This window comes from Platalea leucorodia, assembly GCF_965183815.1.
Source record: "Platalea leucorodia genome assembly, chromosome: 15".
Classification (NCBI taxonomy): domain Eukaryota; kingdom Metazoa; phylum Chordata; class Aves; order Pelecaniformes; family Threskiornithidae; genus Platalea; species Platalea leucorodia.
In genome coordinates this window covers 3,533,434-3,544,511 of record NC_138837.1, presented here as the reverse complement: position 1 = coordinate 3,544,511, position 11,078 = coordinate 3,533,434, and the positions used below count along the sequence as shown (strand labels likewise).

General features: G+C 47.6%; 2 protein-coding genes across 2 annotated transcripts; one reads left to right on the top strand and one right to left on the bottom strand.

Moving 5' to 3' along the window:
* Positions 1 to 103: 103 nt before the first annotated feature.
* PMPCA (peptidase, mitochondrial processing subunit alpha) lies at positions 104 to 7,365 on the bottom strand. Its single transcript, XM_082327246.1, has 13 exons — positions 7,290 to 7,365; positions 6,961 to 7,163; positions 6,691 to 6,770; positions 6,212 to 6,294; positions 5,810 to 5,904; positions 5,548 to 5,648; positions 4,882 to 5,145; positions 4,550 to 4,642; positions 4,165 to 4,283; positions 3,594 to 3,684; positions 3,407 to 3,469; positions 3,019 to 3,163; positions 104 to 2,664 (listed from the first exon to the last, which is right to left on the bottom strand). Exons 1-13 carry the CDS (start codon positions 7,340 to 7,342, stop codon positions 2,495 to 2,497), a joined length of 1,560 nt encoding a protein of 519 aa, XP_082183372.1. The 5' UTR covers positions 7,343 to 7,365; the 3' UTR covers positions 104 to 2,494.
* Positions 7,366 to 7,562: 197 nt separating this feature from the next.
* Positions 7,563 to 11,019, top strand: ENTR1 (endosome associated trafficking regulator 1). Its single transcript, XM_082327561.1, has 7 exons — positions 7,563 to 7,692; positions 7,788 to 8,051; positions 8,620 to 8,693; positions 9,434 to 9,545; positions 10,161 to 10,223; positions 10,341 to 10,417; positions 10,934 to 11,019. The coding sequence occupies exons 1-6, from the start codon at positions 7,579 to 7,581 to the stop codon at positions 10,350 to 10,352; spliced, it is 639 nt and encodes a 212-aa protein (XP_082183687.1). The 5' UTR covers positions 7,563 to 7,578; the 3' UTR covers positions 10,353 to 10,417; positions 10,934 to 11,019.
* The last annotated feature ends 59 nt before the right edge of the window (positions 11,020 to 11,078 follow it).

Here is an 11,078-nt window from a genome sequence, read left to right as displayed (position 1 = left end):
GTTTGATTTGATCTGGTTAGCTTACGTAGATTGTGGGGTTCATCTTTTTTTCTCCTTATCTGTAGCCAAGCGTACTGTGTTCTGTAAAATGCGTAACAGGGACCAGTTAGGGGACTTGCCAGTTTTCTGTGAGGATGGTGCTCCTGTGTTGGGCTTTTTTGGTCCTCTACAGCAAGATCTGTGTGAATGTACTACTGTACATTTGAAGTGTAGAAACATTGCCTTTCAATAATTATTCTATAGGCCTTCTGTTACTAAGGGGGTGAATATCAATCTCTCACACCATGTATTTGGCTGTTGAGACTGCTTGAAACAATTCCTTCCTTAGCTCACTTGCCCTCCCCAGGGGTGATAAAACACTACCTGCCTTCAGCAGCAGGACACGTGAGTTGAAAATAACGGCCTAGGTACAGCTACTGTGTGATGCTTCACCAAAGTGATTAAGATGTCAAGTGAGTACTAGGGAAGTATGGAGAGAAACTGCAGCAAGTCAGATCCGCGGAGTTCCATTACCTCTGATTACAGTTAATTCCTTTTGGGTTTTTTTTTTTTTCCAATTCCGTGAACTGTGAATAACTTGCTATTTTTGAAGTAGTGTTGTCTTAAGGCTAAACATACTACATGGACCAGTATGGCACTGGTAAAATGTTAAGTACATCTAATACTTAAAAACTCTTCATGGGCACAGATCGGCTGGATCATTAATCACCTTAGTACAAAAACACCATGCAAACAACTTGGAAGAAGTGCTGCTAACTATGCAACCTGTCCAAGACAGAGCTTCTGTTCTGCGGTACAAACATTTATGGCACTGACCTGTCTGTAGCCATCAGGTATTGGGATTTCCTTTCTTTTTAAAGGAATAAAAATAAATTAATGCAATACCTTAAATGAGAACCAGCTTTTATTGCAGGGTTGTCAGAACTAGCGTTGACTGTGTGATGCATGCTTACCGTTCGGGTGACCTGAGCCATTTGTCTTCAGCTGGAAAAGCGGGACAGATTTCTTTAGGATCGTTTGCCGTGAACAACCAAAGCGCATTTCACCTACCAGTTCAAGAAACCCCGCCATTAGCTGACGAATTGCAGAACTCTTACTACTTGCTCCAGTCATTTAGAGGTCTCTTTATTTTCTTATAAACATACACAACAACTGAATAGGACTTCCATACTGGGTTCCACAAGAAGCCATGCAACATGTTTTCTTCTAGTTGCATGAGGAAAGGTATGGGGAGAAAGCAGGTCATAGCTGCCTCAGAGTTCTGCTCCCAGTTTGATTGCTCCTTACGATACACATCTAGCCAGTGAAGTGCTGCAATGCAGCTGTCTACATTTTTAAGCCCATATGTTAGGGGATTATAGAAATCCAACGTTTTCTTCCTCTTTTGGGTCTGCATTTCTTCAGTATGTCCCACGTGTGGCATTTAGCTTCATGCCTGTCTGTAACATGGTGTCAGTCACTTTCAAGATCATAAGCTTTCTGAATGTCGTTTTCTTGATCTTGACTCCTAGCTGAGCGACATCTCTGCTGCGAGACTGACAATTATGTCTTCTTTTTGCAAGGCCTTAAGTGGAGAAAGTAGGTACGAGTTTAAGGTGCAGCAGCAGCAACTCCTTTAATAACTTTGTTTGTATACCATCTCCGGAGTAAAAGAGCTTTTATTCTTTAGCATAGTTCACTTGCAAGTGAAAAACCCAAAGAACAGGATCACTTTCATTCTAGACTAAGTGTCCGTGTAGCATTATGCACAGAATCACTGTAGATGAACTCCACAGAAACTTAGTTACGCCATAGGTCTACTCTCCTCTGAGCTCTAGCAAAATTATGAAGTTATTTCCAGACATGTGACTTGTAGTAGTACTACAGATGGCAAATCACGCTGATGAAATGGATCCGTGATGCTTGTAACAAAACCTGGACTGCAGGAGATTTGTTGCCTAACTTCACATGGATAACTACTAGTATTTTCCTACTTCAGTTTGAGCAAGTCTTTTGTTCACCTCGGTAACAGCTATAAATATTCTTTGAATTCAGATACATCAGCCAAGCTCTTTAACATGCCACCACATTCCGCAAGAAGGGCGCACACCAGGGCCTCCAGTGTGACAGCCCCACTTCTACTGCTGATATGATTAAGAGGTAACACACAGCAGTGACTTAATTCTTCTCAGATACACGCTTTCAGCGGTAGCGATGAATATTTTGGCTTGCTATGTTCTCCGCAGTGCCAAGAGAAGGCTGTATACACCCATCTTCTCTTGTAACCTACTCGGAGGGTCAAAGTACTCATCCAGAGCCAGGGTGGGCCTTTAAGCCCAACATAACGAGCTCTTCACAGTCCAGTGTTCTGAAGCAGCTTTGTTCAGCTGTAGCATAGCTCCATGTTTGCACAGTACGCCTGGAAAGATGGGGGGGAAGGGCTTGCAGCAATATTATAATCTCAAAAACATATTAAAAAAGAATTAAGTCTGTCAGAGGTGCAGGATGCACTGCTTTATCGAAAGAGCCGGTACATCCGAGGGAGTCGCCCATCCTTACTGGAAAGCGCTGCCTGGATGTGTTCGTAAGTGGGCAAATCTGTTAAGTCACCCAGTGCAGCCACAGCTGGTTTTTTATGAAGCATCTTAGTGACCACTCTCTTGATATCAGTAGATTTCACCTGACCTGCAGAAAAACAAACAAACACAGAGTTGTGACAACTACATTCTAAATAGCACGAAGCAGCTTTATGATGATGCTGAGTCAGACCCCATGCTCAGAAAACCAGTCACTAACTTTAGACCTTCTCTACCTGAGAAGGTAGAGAAGCTTCTGTTTTTTCCTTCCTTCTGACAAAAATAAGCGTTGTGCTAGCTTGCAAGCAATTGAGAAGATCAGTTTGAAATATGTATCTGTAGCATTTATGCCCCTAGGCTTTCTAAGGCAATTCATCTGTGCTACAAGAATATGCTTGTAAGGTGCCCCGCCCCAACCGTGCCTACAATTCAGTCAAGGCAAGGAAAAGCATCGTCTACTCACCGATCAGGGCACAGAGCTCGTGAGGTAGCTTCCTTGTGTTTGTTGCCAACACTTGCCTTCCCACATCTTCAAAGATAACTGGCCGAGACTCAAGGTTCATCATGAGCATGGACTTCAGCTGCGTCTTCGCTCGCTCAAGTTCTACCTGTAAATGAGCAGCAAATACGAACAGAGGTTCAAAAAGTCTGGCTGCTGCTCTCTAATACAAGATACCATGTAAGAGTTCTGCAAACACCTCCCTCTTTGTGAGTGTGTCGCTAAAGTTACTATATTCTTCTACAGAAATACATATCGTACGCATCTACAAAAACGCATCCTAGCAAGGCCAGTGCAACGCATTATTTCATCTCAAAGGTGATCTGCGTAGTCTGCAAGTTAGGCTGCTGACCTCTCCTACTGCTCCTGCCATTAGAATGAATTCTCTTGTGATGATTTCCACCATCTCTCGAACCTAGGAACAACAGACAATTGAAAGAAGGTTAGAACAATGCTTATTCTGCTAACATTACTGTCTGGTAATAAGCGATGTGATTACTTTTTGAAGGACACCTGTCTTTGAATACAGGACTCTATACCTGTTTTGGATCTGCACTGGCATGTATACACAGGAGACCTGTATCCTCATAACTGTGGTGGTAAGAGGTGGCGTTATACATCCAGTGGTGCCTGTGAGTATACAAACAGTATTTAAAAATTAAAAAAAGAGAATTTGAATGTAAAAATTAAAGAAACATGGACAGCGAGTCCCCTCCTAGGGCATTTTCAGGATTTTGAGCAGTGCCAATCGTCAATCCCTGCCTCTGACAATTTCTGCATGTGCCATCTACTTCCTTCTCTCCACTTGCATCCTTGAGACCAAACCCAGAAGAATACAGAGCAGTATTACTGGTACCTACTGCCAGTTCTGTTAATATCCCCCGGTTAAAGGATGGATTGGGCTAGCGGAGGAAGACAGGATTCCTGGCCACTTGTGCCCTTTATTTTCACCCTCTCAAAATGCCCACTGACAAATCGGTCCTGTATGTTTCAAGTGGAATAAGCTGATGTAAAACCTAGGGGTGTTGGCTTTCAAAACATGAAGCCTTCTATGTGAGCCTGCTAGAGAAGACTGTTTCTGCTATCCCTTAAACAGAAAGGCAAACAAACCTGTTGAGCACATTGAGATACAGTCGGGTGAACATGCCCTTGCCAGGCCCTCCAGCTGAAAAAGAGCCACCACCTCCCATCATCATGTTTAATACCGCAAAGGGAATGAAATCTTCCTCCTGAATTGCAACAAGAAATTCCGTCAGCTAACAGCAGAGCTCTCAAGGGTCCGAGATGAGTAGAGAGGAAGAAAAAGAGCCGGAAAGAAACAGGGCACAAGAAGAGTGTAAAGGTCAGTGCCTTCCTCAGACTGTCAGTGGAAAAGCTGCTTGTCTGTACATGCAGCAACAGCAGCAAGAGTGCCAATGTTTACACAATGAGCTAGTATTCTGGAATTCTTCAAGTACAGGGCACCCAAACCAAAGGATTTTAGGTTAATACTTACTAAAAATGAGCAGCTTTCTAACCCAATCATGATGTGGGTGAGCTCTGGGATGGGAGTAGGGCCCAGGCTCACATCTGACATATCTTTTTCAACCTGTGGGAAGAGCAGACAAATTATTAAGACCAATTTTCACCTCTGTTGTGTCCACCTTGATACATTCCCAATAATTAACCTGTCTCCCACATAATGGCTGTCGTGGCCAGTTTTGGCTCGTATTCATGAACAGTATGTAATTTTAAAAAAGCAAAGCCTACAGAGAAATCAGTTGAAGTCCAAATCGACACCTCCAACAGAGAGGAAGAGGCACGATGCCCCCTCCACCTTCCTTTTACCTTGACAATGCCTCCTGTGTACTGAGCCACAGATCTGTCCACGTCCTTGGTCTGCGCACTGCCCCACACCGGCTCCACTCCAAGCAGATGCTTCTTCGCACACTCCACTAACTGCTCGTGCTCGATTCCCACCCCAGCAAGCACCATCCTGTCTGGCGTATAGTAGTTGCGCAGGTACGAATGCAGGACTTCTCGATTGATTTTGTCAGTATTTTCCACTGGGCAGAACCTGTTCAGTCCAACTGTATTGTCTCTGTAGGCTGCCTAAAAGGAAACAGACACATTAAAGTAACAAATATTACTTCACCCCCCTCCATCTAACCCTTCTCTTTCTGTTTTAGAATTATGCCTACCTGTTTGAGACATGTAAGAGAGGAAAGGCCGAGCATTATTTCACTAATGTGAGTGTAACTCAATAATATGTTGTCACCCGTGTCAACAAAGATAAGTTATAGATAGTTTTAGTTTACGTTAAAATGTTTCATGTGTGTAGAACGTAGGATTTCAAAGCGGAGGGACAGCAAAATTCTCCCTCTTACCACTGAAATCTAACTGAATAACAGAAAAATCTAAAATAAACCCTGAAGTTGAGGAAAAACTGAGGAAGAGAATGCAGCATGTCTCATACAGGGGACTGCACGCAAGGTAGGCTTTTCAGTGTTTTACCGCATGGATCATTTCTGTGAGGAGAGGCTCTGGATCAGGTCTCATATTCAAGTCTTCAAGCTCAAATCGTATAGCCGCACGAGTCATCTCAATTTCTTCATCTGTAATAAGAGAGAAAGAAAGAGATAACAACCACCACGCAAAATACCCAACTGCTACATGATAACTTCTTGATGTGCACGATCTAACAAAGAATTCTGAAATCTAATAGCAAGTCATGCATTCGAAGGGTTTTTTTTGAGACAGACTTATGTTCCCAGACCTGATAACCTGGGCCGCAGCGCTACATCAGCCAGCAAGTTGACCACTGTGTCCAGGCCTTTGGCATCAGCAGAAACCGCGTACATTATGGTGTCCCTGCAACACAAGCAGACGGGTTCCGCACGGAGAAGTCACATCTAGGATTGTTCAGTAAATGCGCATCAGGAAATCACAGATAAAGCTGCTTGACCATTACCATTAAATGCATTCAAAAGGAAACAGAACTGACTTTTATCATTCTTTCAGGTTCTTTTGCAGCTTCTTAGCAGTCGCCACAAATGGATTTCTGCTGCTTAGAAGCTGAAAGTGGCTTTTACTGTCACACACCAGAAAAAGCAACTCAAAAACTGCTGTCAGTGTTACAACCACTCAGGTAACAGAGCGCAGAGAAAGAGCGTCATACCTCGATGCCTGGCAGTCACAAATGCCCCCGTGCTTTTCTAAGGTGAGGAGAATTTCATCTTTGCTGCCAAACTGAGCTGTGGACTAAGAAAGAAGATACCAGCGTTATGAATTAGTAAAACCGTAACTCCTTAGAATCCTTCAGTGTAGCCCAGAACAAGCATCTTCTACATTCTTTAAGTCAAATGGTTTGCGAAATACTCACTAACGTTGGAGGTGAAAGCAAAACAGACTTTCAAAATATAATTATTGTTACAATAATTAAGTAGGAATAGTTAACACCATCTATTAATATAACTATATTATATCAATATTAATAGTTATCAACATTTATTTAAAGGGATCAACCCCAGAGTGCCACTGCGGGGAGCGGGCCCTGCCCTTGGCCGCTCCCGCGCTTCTCCGGTCACTCGCTGCTGTGCAGATTTACGGTTGTTTCGCACAGACCCCGGGACCCCCCTACCACAACACGGTACTCACGGAGAAGGCCAGCTTTTCCAAGAAGTGAGAGATGCCGCTGAGGTATTTCGCTTCGTGTCTTGATCCCGAATTTATAAGAACTAGCGTTAAGAAAAGAAAAAAATCAGCACGATTCGTACTCCCGCCCCGGTCCTTGCGCACACGTCGGGCAGCCGGGGCAGGTGAAGTCTCGCCGCCGCGTCCCCGGCCAGGCCTGCGGGCAGGGCCGGTGCGGCCGTCCCCAGCGCAGGCCGGGGCAGCGGCGCGGCCCGGTGCCCCCGCGGTACTCACGGCCCACGGTGCAGAACTGCCCGAACTTGTTCTGGGAGGCGACGCGCAGCCCGTTCTCCAGCACCGTCACCCGCGTCTCGAACCGTTCCCGGCCCTCGGCCGCCGCGAAGACCGCCTTGGGCACGCCGGGCAGCGGGCAGGTCAGCGACACGCTGGGGTAGCTGCCGCCGCCGCTGTAGCTCCGTCCGGCCGCCAGCCCGCACCTGCGGGACAGCGGGAGCCGCCGTCAGGGAGGCCGAGCGCCCCAGTGGCGCCTCCCCCGCGGCCGGTACCGGTCGCTGCATTCCCCCCCCCGCCCCACTTCCCCCCTCCCCGGAGGCGGCGCTCACCGCCGGGCCGGGCCCCAGGCGCCGCGCCGCAGCCACGCCATGGCGGCCGCCATCTTGCCGTCACCCCGGAGCCTCCCCGCCGCCCGGCGCGGGGTCACGTGTGTGCGGGGCAGGCGGCAGCGCGCAGCCGCGCTGACCCCCGGAAGAGGGTGGGCGGGGGCTGAGCCGCCCCGGGTGAGGTCGCGATTGGGTGAGGTTGTGGCGACCGCTCGCTAATTGGTTCGTTCTGAGGGGAGGCGGGGCCCGCTCTGAGGCGAGGCCCCGCCCCGCGGTGGGTGGGGGAGCGGCCATGGCGGCCGGGGGGCTGCCGGCGGCGGGCCCGGCCGAGCCCAACCCCTTCTCCTTCCGCGAGTTCGTCCGCAGCAAGGCTCGGAGCGGCGAGGAGGCGGGCGCTGCCCGCCAGGTAGGGCCCGGGCGGAGGCGCGGCTCGGCCCCGCCGCGCTGAGGCGCCGGTTCCGCGTCCACCTTAGCCCCTCTGCTCTGCTCTCCTCTCCGCAGGCGGCGCGGCCCGGCCCGAGCCTCGGCCCCCTCTTATTCCCGGATCCGGTGCCGGCGGGAGAGGCGGAGGAGGAGGAGGAGGAATGGAGCGGGAGCTACCAGCCCTTGGCCGTGGAGCAGGCCCATCTCGCCGCCGCGGGCCCCGCCTCGCCCTCCGCCGGCTCCTTCGCGGGGCTGGCAGGCAGCGAGGACCCGAGCGTGGCCTCCCTCGGACCCCCCCCGGGGCCGGGCTTTCACCCCCTGCGGCAGCCCAGCTACGAGGAGGTAAGCACCCGGGCCGACTTCCCGGCACCTTTCCCAGGGCGGACACCAACGCCGCCTGCGGGCTCTGTCTTCTGTCAAGCGAGCTGTAAGCTCCGCTGTCAGGTTGTTACAGAAACTTGGTGTCAGCCTCCAGTGTTTTTAAAGCGTGCTGCCAGCAAGGGCTGTGCGATACATGGGCAGCTTGTTAGAGATGCTTGCGAAAGAGAAATAGGTCTGAAAAACTGCTGTACAGCATGAGCCAGAGTTGGTACCTTGTCTGTCCTACTGCTTTTGGCATGACCCAGGTGACTTCCTCATGCTCCTGAGGTCATATTAATTTAGAATTAACAGCATTTGATGAGTCACATCTGCACTGGTTGCTTGGTGCCACATTTCTGTGCCCCGCAGGGTTAGTGAAGTTAAATGGTTTTGAGAGGGGAAAACTAACTGCAAAAGTAAGCTTGAATGTAATAGAAAGTGCAAAACTTTCCAGCACTAAAGCTGACTATTTCTTATGGTACTGGTCTTGGAGTGTTAGTAGTGTTGTGAAACTACACCCTCATTTCTAATGAGACTTTTTATTTTTTAGCTAAAAGAAGAGAATGCCAGTTTGAGAAGCAAGATCAATAAGCTTCAGATTTTCACTGAAACTCAAGCAGACAAGTGCGTAAGCCACAGTATGGGGGAAAGTAACCACATAAGCAAGGAGTTGTCTTAGAAGAGGTGCTCGCTGGAAACAGTCAACGTCTTTAAAGAAGAAAAATGTAGTTGAAATCTATGCTATGTATTAGAAAGCTTTAACAAACCCGGTTTTCTTATTGAAAAAGGCTTGGAAAGTAAGTAGCAAGCTGACATCCGATGAGTGTGCTTGCGTGGCTTGTGCTTCATGCAGTTTAGGTGGTTAGTGGAAATGAGGGTAGGGCTTGACAGGATGCATTTCATGAGACTTCAGATTAACAAAATAATGAATCTTAGTCTCTCTCCTTTGGCGCAAGAAAACCATTTTTATTTTTGCTGGTGAGTAACTTGATATTGGGAGACTTGAATTTCCTGAGGTTAAACAGCCTGGTGACCCATCTCGGGTGGCAATTTCTTAAGTTCCCATCTGAATCCTCTACTCTGCCGCTCCTCGCAGTGCGGCAACTTCCACGGTGATGGGGTAACCATTTGTTTCAGAATACGGCCCTGTTTTCTCTAGGGCCTTTCTGCATTCAGCTGTATAGTCCCCATTAATGCTAAGAGCTGTTGAACAAAGAGCCGCAGCCTAGAAGTGTCCTTCTGTGGGAAGACTTCATTTTTCTTGTAATGTGAAAGAATGACTTTCTTGATCCTTCCCTAGAATTTTCTTCCTCAGGTATTTAATGCTACAAGTGCTTACTGAACCTTGTCCCTTGTTTTTTAAGGATGAGGAAGCTTGAAAGAAAGCTCGAGGAAAACAAAATTAAAGAAGAAAAAGAAGCGCAGGATTTGGAAGCAATGGTGCAGCACGTGGAACAAAACCTCCAGCTGATGACTGTAAGTGTTGGCGTTTGCCATAGTAGCAGAAGCTTGTTCGCAGTTGGAACTGTGTAGCTCTGTTCCTTTTCCTTCCTCCCCCGGAGAGCGAGGGAAGCTGAAGTGATTGCTTCACCCATGCGAGCACTAAACAGCTCTGACATGGGCTCAGATTCTTCCCTTATAACAATACTGTGTCCAGTCTAGAACTCCTTTCATTACCTAAAGTAAGGGAGGTCTTTGCAGAAACACCATTTTCGGGTTCATCAACACCTTCAACTGCTTTTTTGCAGCCTTCTGAGAACACCTCCTGTATGACCTAAGAGCCGTTTTTCCTGCTTGCTTATTTATACTGAGTACCTTTTTCTCTTGTCCATGGAAAAAAAAACAACGGCTGGAGGTGATGGACTGCACTTGAGGATATCTGAAAGGAAAAATGGGGAGGGGAGGAAACAGCTGATCAGCCGTGACGGGGGGCACTATCCCCATCTCGTAAAGCGTTCAGAACAAGAGGTGGTGTAACACAAACCGTATCGCTTCAAGCTATATACTGGAATTGTGCATTCCTATGTAGCTCAAACTGCCTGCTGTGTCTTAAGCACTGCTCTGGTATAAATAATCTTTATTCCGTTTCAGAAACGGGCTGTTAAAGCAGAAAACAACGCTACAAAACTGAAGCAGGAAAACGCGTTACTTCAGGTACGAAGCAGTATTCTTAAGGCCTTGCTGAATGTGCTGGGGCTGAGCACCTACACCTTGAAATTGAGCCCGTAAAAAGGATACTGACAGTTTTTAACTACGCCTGACTTTTCCTAGCGAGTGCTGTAGGAGATGTTCTGGACTAGAACGTTTCAGCTCTACGCAGACAGTTACCTTCATCTCTGCGACGTGTGGTACTTCACTTACAATTATGCCAAAGTTTCATGTCGTGTTCAAATGCTGTGTGATATTTGGGACCTATGAATGCCATAACGGGAAGGTGCCTGACAGAGAAGGGAAAGAACCTCACGAGATGTTACAGGTAGCTCAGCAGAGCCTGGTAGTTGTAGGTGATAACATCAGTGGTAGGAAGCAGCTTCCATCGCCACTGTCGGAGTTGGAATACAGCACTCTGTAACATGGGATTGGTTCAGTGAAACAAGCAGAACTGAAGGCTGCTGGCTGTCATGAAAATGCTGCGTGCGTTTTCAGTTTTAATAAAGGCTTCTGAGTTGTTGGTTTCTGTCAGAAACTGCTCTCTGGAGCTGGGAAAACATTCTCTCCAGGCAGTCTGGATATGGGATCTATTCGTTACTTGTTGTACCTAATGAATGGCTGTATCATGTATTCATTAGTTGCTTTAGTTGTAAAGCATCTACTGGAGTTTTGTGGTTATTTTCATGTAAAGCTCTTGTCTGTTCCCTCCCTAGGTTCAGCTGAAGAATTACAAGACGGAGAATGAAGCCTTGAGGTCGGGCCAGTCAGCGAGCCTGGCCGTGGTGAAACAAAATGCGGACGCTGCCTTACAAAACCTCCTCACGGTCATAACAAACTCCCGCTCTTCAATAAAGTGAG